The sequence below is a fragment of the Oncorhynchus nerka genome, linkage group LG22 (genome assembly GCF_034236695.1).
Source record: "Oncorhynchus nerka isolate Pitt River linkage group LG22, Oner_Uvic_2.0, whole genome shotgun sequence".
Taxonomy (NCBI): domain Eukaryota; kingdom Metazoa; phylum Chordata; class Actinopteri; order Salmoniformes; family Salmonidae; genus Oncorhynchus; species Oncorhynchus nerka.
Genome location: NC_088417.1, coordinates 86,003,857 through 86,018,047, shown reverse-complemented (window position 1 = coordinate 86,018,047; position 14,191 = coordinate 86,003,857). Strand labels below are relative to the sequence as shown.

Genomic DNA, 14,191 nt, shown 5'->3' with positions numbered 1-14,191 from the left:
CTCAATCCTTGGTTATAAATGGGGAATTATACGCATTTATAGAATTAGCCAAGTCCACATAAGCCTCTTATCTTGCAATATAGTAAGCGTGCTGCTTTTTCACTCAAATGCACATCAACAGAACATTGCATAAATATTATAATTGTAGCTAGAAGACAAAAGCACAAATAGCAGCCAACTGGCTTCCTGGATGCTTCGGTTTTTTAGCGTTTTCTCGGTTCTGGCGGAGGGAAGGTTGTCTTGGCGCGTGCGCACTTCTATCTCTCCCTCTATCCTCCTGACCTCCTCCCGATTTCTCTTCTCTGCGGCGCAACTTGGTCCCCCTCCAATTGAACAACTACACACCCATATTACAGCCATACACACACATACTACACACATGAGGGATGGCCGTCGCTGTCTTCGGAAAGATTCTAATCGGCATTTACGTGGAAATCAAACGGAGTGATGGTAAGACAGAGATCTCCCCTTGTCGACCGCTAGCTAGCTAGCTGGGTGAAGATGCATTTTTCATTGAGGCGCTGTCGCGTTAGCTACATCATCTTTGTTGCTTCCAGGCAGCGCCTAGGCAGGCAGGATGCTGAGTTGGATAACTAGCGTAGCAATGGCATCGAGATCTGTGCTCGGCGCTATTGCCATGTCCCTGTCTGACATAGCGTCACAGTCTGACATAGCGTCACAGTCTGACATAGCGTCCCTGTCTGACATAGCGGCTGTCAATCAAATGGGTTATTACCTGAATGACGTAGCCTTTAGTGGATAAGGCTAGCCGGCTAGCTAGTAGCAGGGAGGATGCATCCACCTGTGCGGTTATAGGCCGTGCTGGCTGGCAATGATACTCCATTCATCCGCTATAGCATTTAGCTAACAGGCAAAGTGGGAATAGTCACAGTAGACTGTTCAGCTCTAGCATGCATGCGCTTGTCATTACAGTAGCTTACACTCTCATTGAACAAATATCGGGTGATCATCTTGATTTCATTGCTTTGTGATTAGATTACAATGGCCTATCATATCCACTTCATTCCCTGGGTGTGATATTATGGGGTGATATGGTGTATGGTGGATACATCTAAGAGCATCTCCAGAATGATGATGATGATGATTTGTGACTGTTGTCTTTGCTCGGATCTGTGCTAGTAGTAGACAAATGTAATCAAACATCAGGACCACGCCCATTGCGCATAGTAGCCTAGTATTGTAGCTGGCAGTAGCCACTGAATATAGCCTACTAGCTACTACTTTATAAAGTAGGGCTTGTTAGTCTAAAGTGAAAAGTGTTTGGTTGCTATTTATTTAATTCCCGCCTGTTCTTGCTCTGGGGAAGGACTAGCAAAAGACATGCTCTGTTAGTGTTTCAGCAGCAATGAATATATCTTCATTGTTTTATTATCTGCAACTGTATGACTGTTTTTTATCAAGCAACTGTATGTGACTGTATTTTTGTATGTTTGTTGTAATTTGGACTCATCGCAAAGAGAAGAGCTGTAGCTGTTTAGAATGTGACCTTATGGAAACAAACCATTTTGCATGTACAGTAACATAACGAAAAGCAAACAATCTAATGTTGACATGCATAAAAGCTTTTGACAACCAATCAGATCCAGGGATATTGACACATCTGTCACTGAAGGCCTCTTGCACATCCTGGCAGATTCTGTCTGGTCTCATCCTCCTCTTTGGTCAGTGTGATCTAATGTATTTTGGTCATGGCTGCATTTCAATAGTCAGTGTGTATAACTGTATGAGTCTACAAGTGTTTTCTCTTGTCTATGGCAGCCAGGACGAATTCATCATGACGTGGTCACATGGCTGAATGAAGATTTTATGATTCTGTAGCCTGTAGTAGTCTACAATACAGATGTTATCTATATGTTTATAACATGTATCTTGCAGGTCGAATCCACCAGGCCATGGTGACGTCACTGAATGAAGACAACGAGAGTGTCACAGTGGAGTGGATAGAGAATGGAGACACGAAAGGGAAAGAGGTACTGTGTGTGTGTGTGTTACGCATTCATGTCTGACCCCCTATCAGCTTGTATCAGAAAGAGGATTTACTGCAAATCAGCTTTACTATAGATGTCCTTAAAGTGGAACTAACAACGTTTTAACTACTTTGTAGATATGAAACAAACAGACAATCGTAATACACTACATATACAAAGTATGCGGACACCTCTTCAAATGAGTAGATTCGGCCACACCCATTGTTGACAGGTATATAAACAGGTATATAAATTGAGCACGCAGCCATGCAATCTCTATAGACAAACATTGGCAATAGAATGGCCTTACTGAAGAGCTCAGTGACTTTCGACATGGCACCGTCATAGGATGCCACCTTTCCAACAAGTCAGTTTGTCAAATGTATGCCCTGCTAGAGCTGCCCAGGTCAACTGTAAATGCTGTTATTGTGAAGTGGAAAAGTCTAGGAGCAACAACGGCTCAGCCGCGAAGTGGTAGACCACACAAGCTCACAGAACGGGACCGACAAGTGAAAATCATCTGTCCTCGGTTGCAACACTCTACAGAGTTCCAAACTGCCTCTGGAAGCAACGTCAGCGCAATAACTGTTCGTCGGGAGCTTCATGAAGTGGGTTTCCATGGTTGAGCAACCGCACACAACCCTAAGATTACCATTCTCAATGCTAAGCGTCAGTTGGAGGGGTGTAAAGCTCGCCACTATTGGACTGTGGAGCAGTAGAAACGTTTCACCGTCTGGCAGTCCAGTGGACTAATCTGGTTTTGGCGGATGCCAGGAGAACGCTACCTGCCCGAATGCATAGTGCCAACTGTAAAGTTTGGTAGATGAGGAATAATGTTCTGGTGCAGTTTTTCATGGTTTGTGCTCCTTAGTTCCATTGAAGAGAAATATTAACACTACAGCATACAATGACATTCAAGAGTATCTATTTATGTAGCAAGCTAAAAACGTGGAGCCTAACGTTGACTAGGTAGCTATCTGCTAGGAGGATGTCAAGTCGTTGAAGGAGTGGGTGAGTGACTGACGTTTTCCCCTCATATAGTTTTTTGGTGGCTACACAGCTAGAGATGCAGGTGTCATTTTGTTAGCTAGCAAGAACTTGAACGGCTTATCCGGTTAATTAACATATCTTGCATTCACAAGTTAACTCTGGCTATCTACTCCGATTTCAGAACACTCTCGTCTGAGTGTGCCAGAGCGTAGAGTAACAAATGAATTTACGAACACGCACAAAACACCAGGTGAATGTTCATTTTTTAATTTTTAATTTAACCTTTATTTAGCTAGTCAAGTCAGTATGACCGACAAGTTGTTCATACTAGGCAAGTCAATATGACCGACAAGTTGTTCATACTAGGCAAGTCAATATGACCGACAAGTTGTTCATACTAGGCAAGTCAATATGACCGACAAGTTGTTCATACTAGGCAAGTCAATATGACCGACAAGTTGTTCATACTAGGCAAGTCAATATGACCGACAAGTTGTTCATACTAGGCAAGTCAATATGACCGACAAGTTGTTCATACTAGGCAAGTCAATATGACCGACAAGTTGTTCATACTAGGCAAGTCAATATGACCGACAAGTTGTTCATACTAGGCAAGTCAGTATGACCGACAAGTTGTTCATACTAGGCAAGTCAATATGACCGACAAGTTGTTCATACTAGGCAAGTCAATATGACCGACAAGTTGTTCATACTAGGCAAGTCAATATGACCGACAAGTTGTTCATACTAGGCAAGTCAGTATGACCAGAGTCAGTAAATATAGGCACAAAAACAAATAGTTAGTCACAAACGTCTAGATAACATGTAAACAGCCTAGACATATAGATCATAACTCTTTAGATAGGTGAACTGTTGGAATCATAGAAATAAAATGATTTATATTAAGAAGCAAAGTGGAAAGCAGAGTTGTCTTGTTTGGAACAATCTGTTGACTGCATTTGACAGAACAGCATGTAAACTTACACTGAGTATACAAACATTAAGAATACCTGCTCTTTCCATGACATAGACTGGCCAGATTAATCCAGGTGGTGAAAGCTATGATCCGTTAGTGATGTCCCTTATTAAATCCACTTCAATCAGTGTAGATGAAGGGGAGAAGATGGGTTAAATATGTTTTTTTAAAGCCTTGAGACATGGATTGTGTATGTGTGCCATTCAGAGGGTGAAAGGGCAAGACAAAACATTTTAAGTGTCTTTGAACAGGATATGGTAGTAGGTGCCAGGCGCACCAGTTAGTGTCAAGAACTGCAAAGCTACTGAGTTTTTCACGCTCAACAGTTTCCCGTGTGTATTAAGAATGGACCACCATCCAAAGGACATCCAGCCAACTTGGCAAAACTGTGGGAAGCATTGGAGTCGACATGGGCCAGCGTCCCTGTGGAACGCTTTCGGCACCTTGTAGAGTTCATGCCCCGACTAATTGAGGTTGTTCTGAGGACAACTCAATGGTAGGAATGTGTTCCTAAAGTTTGGTATATTTACTGTGATTCCTACAGCAAGGAGGAACTGCACTGCTCGATTGACAGGGGTGGGGCTTTTGTGTGAAGCAGCCTCAAGAGCACAGAGGGAGAGAGAGAGACAACAAACAGAGTAAACTATAAAAACGGACGTTACACGCTGCTGTGTGGCTCTCTTGCGATATAGACATTGCACATGTCAATATTTAGATTTCGATGTGAATTAGATTCATTGTGCAGCCTTCAGTGTGTGCGCGTGAGCGAGCTCCTTCACACGTCTTTTTTAAAACATAGCCTATTTCTCTTTTTAAATGTCACTGGTTAATCAACCTCACTGCACATGAAGCGAAAAAGTGTGACTTTCTTGTCTTCCTGAGTTATCGAGATTACTTTATTAGTCCATACAAGACAAACATTTGTCTTCAGCTTTTTTTCACCCAACACCACCAATACAGTGGGCTTCGGAATTATTGGATCCCTTGATAAAGATTAGCAAAAAGACTGTATAATATAAATAATACAAATAGTGAACTTTTTACAACGGGTGGATTGGAATTCCCATGGTTAGAGCCTGTCCTGCCCATGACATACTAGGCGACACACACATGTCGAAGAAGGCCAGCACCCCGGAGTCGCCTCTTCACTCTTGATGTTGAGACTGGTGTTTTGCGGGTACTATTTAATGAAGCTGCCATAAGCGCAGAAAAAGGATATCAAGGATCTGGAAAGATTATGTATGGAGGAATGGTCTAAGATCACTCCCAATGTGTTCTCCAATCTCATAAAACATTTTAGAAAAGGCTCATTGTCATTATCCTCACAAGGGGAGGGTGTTGGAGTATTGAAAACAGGGGATCCAGTCATTTTGACCCCTATGTTTATCAGATTTTTGGGGAATTACATGTTAAACAAAATCTCTTTCTCTTGGCTCCGGTTCCTGGTCCACTTCCTCTTCTTCTTGTTTAATTTCTTTCATAACCTCCTCCTATTCTTGTTGGCACCATTCTTCAAATGTAAAAATAAATAAATATCAAAAGTTACTTTTAAATCATCCATGAGGAGTTACCGGTGGTAGTAGTAGTACGCTGCTAGGTAACGATGTAAACAATGGCACTTTTAATGAATGTACTGGCCATGTGTGTTGCCTAGTATGTCATGGGCAGGATAGGCTCTAACAATGGGAATTCCAAACCATCCATTGTAAAAAAGCTCAGCATTTGTTTTATTTATTTTATACAGTATTTTTTGCTCATCTTTAACAAGGGATTCAATCATTCCAGACCCCACTGTATATACATACAAACACACATTAGGTTGGAGAGGCTGGAACAGAGTTTTAACATGTTGTACTCTCTCCCCATGCAGATAGACCTGGAGAGCATATTTGCTCTGAACCCAGATGTGGCTCCTGAAGAGGAGGTAGTACAGAGTCCTGAAACCCCTCCTCCTGCTTCCTCCATCTCCTCCGCTGCTAAACAAATCAAGCCACCCAAGGTCATTCAATTAGAATGTCCTATACTGTGGCCAATAGCCATATGTCTGTACCGGTGGAGGCTGCTGAGGGGAGGACGGCTCATAATAATAGCTGGTACGGCGCAAATGGAATGGCATCAAACACATAGAAACCATGTGTTTCTATTTGATACCAATCCACTGATTCCGCTCCAGACATTAGCACGAGCCCATTCTCCCCAATTAAGGTTCCACCAACCTCCTGTGGCTGTACAGTATAGTTTTAAGTATAGCACGTGTCACATCTTCTTCTTTAAGTTCATGTTGTATTCATTTGTCTCTTGTAGAACCGACGAACAATAGCGCCCCCCAAGACTGAAACCCCAGCAAACAGAGGTAAGAAAGCTTCAACAGAACATTGGTCTCCAAGATTCCTCGTGTTCCACAGTCTGTACACAATGTAACACTGGATTCAACCAGGCTGCTACATAACATCCTACTGACCCACTGTACCATGAAAGTTATGATAGTAGATCTCTATTTGAAGAGTTTATTTCCAAAATGCTATAATCACCAGTTTTTTCAACAGTAATGATTGGTAATGAGTACCTTCATGTGTGTGTGTAAAATATTGCTGTTCTCAGATTTTTCATTCATAGATTTTAAATGTGAATTATATTTTTTTATATATTTTTAACAAAATGCTACATATCCATTGTTTATCTATAATGGAATGATGGTATCATGTATATTTGACTGTGATATGTGGTTAGCCATCTTAAGATGAATGCACTGGGTATGGATATACACTACCGATCAAACGTTTTAGAACAAGTGTTTTTCTTTATTTTGACTATTTTCTACATTGTAGAATAATAGTGAAGACATCAAAACTATGAAATAACACATATGGGGAATCATGTAGCAACCAAAAAAAGTGTTAAACAAATCTAAATACATTTGAGATTCTTCAAATAGCCACCCTTTTTCTTGATGACAGCTTTGCACACTCTTGGCATTCTCTCAACCTGCATCGATGATGTTGTACCCACAGCGTCTATTAAAACCTTCCCCAACCAGAAACCGTGGATTGATGGCGGCATTCAGGCAAAACTGAAAGCGTGAACCACTGCTTTTAATCATGGCAAGGTGACCGGAAACATGAACGAATACAAAACAGTGTAGCTATTCCCTCCGTAAGGCAATCAAACAAACTAAGCGTCAGTATAGCGATAAAGTAGTCGCAATTCAACAGCTCAGACACGAGAGGTGTGTGGCAGGGTCTACAGTCAATCACGGACTACAAAAGGAAAACAAACCACGATGTCTTGCTCCCAGACAAACTTTACAACTTCTTTGCTCGCTTTGAGGACAATACAGTGCCACTGGCACGGCCCGCTACCAAAACCTGCGGGTTCTCCTTCACTGCAGCTAACGTGAGTAAAACATTTAAAGGTGTTAACCCTCGCAAGGCTGCCGTCCCAGACGGCATCCCCAGCCATGTCCTCAGAGCATGCGCAGACCAGCTGGCTGGTGTGTTTACGGACATATTCAATCAATCCTTATCCCATTCTGCTGTTCCTACATGCTTCAAGAGGACCACCATTGTTCCTGTTCCCAAGAAAGCTAAGGTAACTGAGCTAAATGACTATTGCCCCGTAGCACTCACTTCCATCATAATGAAGTGCTTTGAGAGACTAGTCAAGGACCATATCACCTCCACCGTACCTGACACCCTAGACCCACTCCAATTTGCTTTCCGCCCCAATAGGTCCACAGACGACGCCATCGCAATCACACTGCACCCTGCCCTAACCCATCTGGACAAGAGGAATACCTATGTAAGAATGCTGTTCATCGACTACAGCTCAGCATTTAACACCATAGTACCCTCCAAACTCATCATTAAGCTTGAGACCCTGGGTCTTGACCCCGCCCTGTGCAACTGCTACCTGCTGAGGAGATTGATCTTTACAACACCGTATCACTCTCGTGATTATTTCTCCCCTGTTTTCAGGTACTTTATTGATGATAAAAATAGTAATTTAAATGTTATAACTAGCGAACATGTCAAGAGTGTTTAAGGTGTGTTTTAGTAACGTCTTGAGGAAGTTAGAGTTAAGTTTGAAGAGAGTAATATTAGCCCTGAACTGTTCGTAATGTTGAAGTGAAGGATAGCATCGTTATACTGAGAGTAGCTGCCATTTTATGTCGATTGTGAATGAACGTGCGTGTTGTTAATAAGATATTTTGCTGTGTTATTTGTATAATGGGTTTTCTGTTATGTAATGTGTTACTTTTGTGAAATGATTGAACTAAATGTTGACTTGAGAATACAACACCGTATCACTCTCGTGATTATTTCTCCCCTGTTTTCAGGTACTTTATTGATGATAAAAATAGTAATTTAAATGTTATAACTAGCGAACATGTCAAGAGTGTTTAAGGTGTTGTATTCTCAAGTCAACATTTAGTTCAATGAGAAAAAGACCGCGAATTTCCCCAGGAATATGGGTGGAGACCAGAGCAATCGAAAATTAAAAAGTAATCAATATAATTAACACATTTACTACAATTGCACTTTGACAGATTTGAACTTTAACACAATTATATGAATGTTATCAATCTCTATCAACTAATACTGAATGCATATTTTAACCTTAGATGTTTTAAGATCCTCACATACTATGAACTTACTAATACTTTTCAATGTATAACAGGCTATGAATATGTCCTTTAACCTGTCACACATGCACGTCTAACTCAATCATCAAGTTTGCATATTTTACACTACAGTGGTAGGCTTGACATACCAACAACTTACTAGACGGCCTTTACAGGGAGGAGGTGAGGGCCTCAGTGTGGTGTCATGAAAATAAGTCACACTCAATGTCAACAAAACAAAGGAGATGATCGACACTTCAGGAAACAGCAGAGGGAGCACCCCTATCCACATCGACGGAACAGTAGTGGAGAAGGTGGAACGTTTAAGTTCCTCAGTGTAACATTTAACATTTTAACATTTAAGTCAGCAGACGCTCTTACAAACAAATGACCTCCAGTGAACAAGTGCATCAGGAAATCTTTTCAGGGGAGGGGGTGAGAGGGAGCACCCCTTTATCCTATCCTAGGTATTCCTTAAAGAGGTGGGGTTTCAGGTGGAGAAGGTGATTGACTCCGCTGTCCTGGCGTCGTGAGGAGTTTGTTCCACCATTGGGGGCCAGAGCAGCGTACACATCACGGACAAACTGAAATGGTCCACCCACACAGACAGCGTGGTGAAGAAGGCGCAGCAGCGCCTCTTCAACCTCAGGAGGCTGAAGAAATTCGGCTTGTCACCAAAGACACTCACAAACTTTTACAGATGCACAATCGAGAGCATCCTGTCGGGCTGTATCACCGCCTGGTACGGCAACTGCTCCGCCCATAACCGGAAGGCTCCCCAGAGCGTAGTGAGGTCTGCACAACGCATCACAGGGTGCAAACTACCTGCCCTCCAGGACACCTACACCACCCGATGTCACAGGAAGGCCAAAAAGATCATCAAGGACAACAACCACCCGAGCCACTGCCTGTTCACCCCGCTATCATCCAGAAGGCGAGGTCAATACAGGTGCATCAAAGCGGGGACCCTGAGACAGCTTCTATCTCAAGGCCATCAGACTGTTAAACAGCCATCACTAACATTGAGTGGCTGCTGCCAACATACTGACTCAACTCCAGCCACTTTAATAATGGAAACATTTAACAAAGCAAAGGAGATGATCGTGGACTTCAGGAAACGGCAGAGGGTCAACTTAATCAACTTATCACTAGCCACTTTAAACAATGCCACTTTATATAATGTTTACATACCCTACATTACTCATCTCATATGTATATACTGTACTCTATACCATCTACTGCATCTTGCCTATGCCGTTCGGCCATCGTTCATTCATATATCTTTATGTACATATTCTTATTCATTCCTTTACACTTGTGTGTATAAGGTAGTTGTTGTGAAATTGTTAGATTACTTGTTAGATATTTTACATTTACATTACATTTAAGTCATTTAGCAGACGCTCTTATCCAGAGCGACTTACAAATTGGTGCTTTCACCTTATGACATCCAGTGGAACAGCCACTTTACAATAGTGCATCTAGGTCTTTTAAGGGGGGGGGGGGTGAGAAGGATTACTTTATCCTATCCTAGGTATTCCTTAAAGAGGTGGGGTTTCAGGTGTCTCCGGAAGGTGGTGATTGACTCCGCTGTCCTGGCGTCGTGAGGGAGTTTGTTCCACCATTGGGGGGCCAGAGCAGCGAACAGTTTTGACTGGGCTGAGCGGGAACTGTACTTCCTCAGTGGTAGGGAGGCGAGCAGGCCAGAGGTGGATGAACGCAGTGCCCTTGTTTGGGTGTAGGGCCTGATCAGAGCCTGGAGGTACTGAGGTGCCGTTCCCCTCACAGCTCCGTAGGCAAGCACCATGGTCTTGTAGCGGATGCGAGCTTCAACTGGAAGCCAGTGGAGAGAGCGGAGGAGCGGGGTGACGTGAGAGAACTAGCAGATATTACTGCATGGTCGGAACTAGAAGCTCAAGCATTACGCTACATTAACATCTGCTAACCATGTGTATGTGACCAATAGAACTTGATTTGTTGGTTTTCGCGACTGCACTTGAAGAAACTTTCAAAGTTCTTGAAATGTTCCTTATTGACTGACCTTCATGTCTTAAAGTAATGATGGACTGTTGTTTTTCTTTGCTTATTTGAGCTGTTCATGTCATAAAATGGACTTGGTCTTTTACCAAATAGGGCTATCTTCGGTATACCTTCACAACTGATTGGCTCAAACGCATTAAGAAGGAAAGAAATACCTGTTAATTTAAATGTCTTCCAGGTGACTACCTCATGAAGCTGGTTGAGAGAATGCCAAGAGTGTGCAAAGCTGTTATCAAGGAAAAGGGTGGCTACTTGAAGAATATATTTAGATTTGTTTAACACTTTTTGGGGGTTACTACATGATTCCAAATGTGTTATTTCATAGTTTTGATGTCTTAACTATTGTTCTACAATGTAGAAAATAGTAAAAATATAGAAAAACCCTTGAATGAGTAAGTGTTATAACACTTTGCAAATATTTCTGAAACTCTTAGTTTCTGTTTCAAAAGAAGCAGAAACTGAATACATGGGGAAAATAAAAGGCCCATCTGTGAATACATGGGGAAAATAGCCCTCAGGCACCGTGATATCTGTAGAGAGCAAGACAGAGAGCGAGAAAGACCATGATATCTTTAGCAATAGTCTAAATATACAAATACACAGATGGAAAAGAGAGAGAGGGTCTGGGGAGAGATAGCTAACTTAGTAATGGAAATGAGAGAGAGTGGGGAGTGATAGCTAGCTTAGTAATGGATTTTTTTTATTTATTTATTATTTTTTTATTTCACCTTTATTTAACCAGGTAAGCAAGTTGAGAACAAGTTCTCATTTACAATTGCGACCTGGCCAAGATAAAGCAAAGCAGTTCGACACATACAACGACACAGAGTTACACATGGAGTAAAACAAACATACAGTCAATAATACAGTAAAAAAACAAGTCTATATACAATGTGAGCAAATTAGGTGAGAAGGGAGGTAAAGGCAAAAAAGGCCATGGTGGCAAAGTAAATACAATATAGCAAGTAAAACACTGGAATGGTAGTTTTGCAATGGAAGAATGTGCAAAGTAGAAATAAAAATAATGGGGTGCAAAGGAGAAAAATAAATAAATAAATTAAATAGTTGGGAAAGAGGTAGTTGTTTGGGCTAAATTATAGGTGGGCTATGTACAGGTGCAGTAATCTGAAAGATGCTCTGACAGTTGGTGCTTAAAGCTAGTGAGGGAGATAAGTGTTTCCAATTTAAGAGATTTTTGTAGTTCGTTCCAGTCATTGGCAGCAGAGAACTGGAAGGAGAGGCGGCCAAAGAAAGAATTGGTTTTGGGGGTGACGAGAGAGATATACCTGCTGGAGCGTGTGCTACAGGTGGGAGATGCTATGGTGACCAGCGAGCTGAGATAAGGGGGGACTTTACCTAGCAGGGTCTTGTAGATGACATGGAGCCAGTGGGTTTGGCGACGAGTATGAAGCGAGGGCCAGCCAACGAGAGCGTACAGGTCGCAATGGTGGGTAGTATATGGGGCTTTGGTGACAAAACGGATTGCACTGTGATAGACTGCATCCAATTTGTTGAGTAGGGTATTGGAGGCTATTTTGTAAATGACATCGCCAAAGTCGAGGATTGGTAGGATGGTCAATTTTACAAGGGTATGTTTGGCAGCATGAGTGAAGGATACTTTGTTGCGAAATAGGAAGCCAATTCTAGATTTAACTTTGGATTGGAGATGTTTGATATGGGTCTGGAAGGAGAGTTTACAGTCTAACCAGACACCTAAGTATTTGTAGTTGTCCACGTATTCTAAGTCAGAGCCGTCCAGAGTAGTGATGTTGGACAGGCGGGTAGGTGCAGGTAGCGATCGGTTGAAGAGCATGCATTTAGTTTTACTTGTATTTAAGAGCAATTGGAGGCCACGGAAGGAGAGTTGTATGGCATTGAAGCTTGCCTGGAGGGTTGTTAACACAGTGTCCAAAGAAGGGCCGGAAGTATACAGAATGGTGTCGTCTGCATAGAGGTGGATCAGAGACTCACCAGCAGCAAGAGCGACCTCATTGATGTATACAGAGAAGAGAGTCGGTCCAAGAATTGAACCCTGTGGCACCCCCATAGAGACTGCCAGAGGTCCGGACAGCAGACCCTCCGATTTGACACACTGAACTCTATCAGAGAAGTAGTTGGTGAACCAGGCGAGGCAATCATTTGAGAAACCAAGGCTGTCGAGTCTGCCGATGAGGATGTGGTGGTTGACAGAGTCGAAAGCCTTGGCCAGATCAATGAATACGGCTGCACAGTAATGTTTCTTATCGATGGCGGTTAAGATATCGTTTAGGACCTTGAGCGTGGCTGAGGTGCACCCATGACCAGCTCTGAAACCAGATTGCATAGCAGAGAAGGTATGGTGAGATTCAAATGGTCGGTAATCTGTTTGTTGACTTGGCTTTCAAGACCTTAGAAAGGCATGGTAGGATAGATATAGGTCTGTAGCAGTTTGGGTCAAGAGTGTCCCCCTTTGAAGAGGGGGATGACCGCAGCTGCTTTCCAATCTTTGGGAATCTCAGATGACACGAAAGAGAGGTTGAACAGGCTAGTAATAGGGGTGGCAACAATTTCGGCAGATAATTTTAGAAAGAAAGGGTCCAGATTGTCTAGCCCGGCTGATTTGTAGGGGTCCAGATTTTTCAGCTCTTTCAGAACTTCAGCTGAATGGATTTGGGAGAAGGAGAAATGGGGAAGGCTTGGGCGAGTTGCTGTTGGGGGTGCAGTGCTGTTGACCGGGGTAGGAGTTGCCAGGTGGATTTAATTCAATTATGGTGGATTTATCAGTGGTGACAGTGTTTCCTATCTTCAGTGCAGTGGGCAGCTGGGAAGAGGTGTTCTTATTCTCCATGGACTTTACAGTGTCCCAGAACTTTTTAGAGTTAGTGTTGCAGGAAGCAAATTTCTGCTTGAAAAAGCTAGCCTTGGCTTTTCTAACTGCCTGTGTATAACAGTTTCTAGCTTCCCTGAACAGCTGCATATCACGGGGGCTGTTCGATGCTAATGCAGAACGCCATAGGATGTTTTTGTGTTGGTTAAGGGCAGTCAGGTCTGGGGAGAACCAAGGGCTATATCTGTTCCTGGTTCTAATTTTCTTGAATGGGGCATGTTTATTTAAGATTGTTAGGAAGGCATTTTTTTAAAATATCCAGGCATCCTCTACTGACGGGATGAGATCAATATCCTTCCAGGACACCCCGGCCAGGTCGATTAGAAAGGCCTGCTCGCTGAAGTGTTTCAGGGAGCGTTTTACAGTGATGAGTGGAGGTCGTTTGACCGCTGACCCATTACGGATGCAGGCAATGAGGCAGTGATCGCTGAGATCTTGGTTGAAGACAGCAGAGGTGTATTTAGAGGGGAAGTTGGTTAGGATGATATCTATGAGGGTGCCCGTGTTTAAGGCTTTGGGGGGGTACCTGGTAGGTTCATTGATAATTTGTGTGAGATTGAGGGCATCAAGTTTAGATTGTAGGATGGCTGGGGTGTTAAGCATGTTCCAGTTTAGTTCGCCTAGCAGCACGAGCTCTGAAGATAGATGGGGTGCAATCAGTTCACATATGGTGTCCAGAGCACAGCTGGGGGCAGAGGGTGGTCTATAGC

General features: G+C 42.8%; 1 protein-coding gene across 4 annotated transcripts in view; it reads left to right on the top strand.

The window, feature by feature from the left end:
- The first annotated feature begins 259 nt into the window (after positions 1 to 259).
- LOC115117190 (kinesin-like protein KIF2A) overlaps positions 260 to 14,191 on the top strand; it is a 31,747-nt gene continuing 17,815 nt past the window's right edge. For 3 of the 4 annotated variants that reach the window (XR_010460581.1, XM_029645655.2, XM_029645653.2), the window contains exons 1-4: positions 260 to 450; positions 1,897 to 1,991; positions 5,825 to 5,953; positions 6,259 to 6,307. Coding sequence is in view for 3 of the 4 variants with exons in the window: in XM_029645655.2 (XP_029501515.1) it covers positions 387 to 450; positions 1,897 to 1,991; positions 5,825 to 5,953; positions 6,259 to 6,307 (337 nt within the window). In the remaining variant the exon portion in view is untranslated. The remainder of the gene's footprint in view (positions 451 to 1,896; positions 1,992 to 5,824; positions 5,954 to 6,258; positions 6,308 to 14,191) is intronic. The other variant, XM_029645654.2, reaches the window with a different exon arrangement.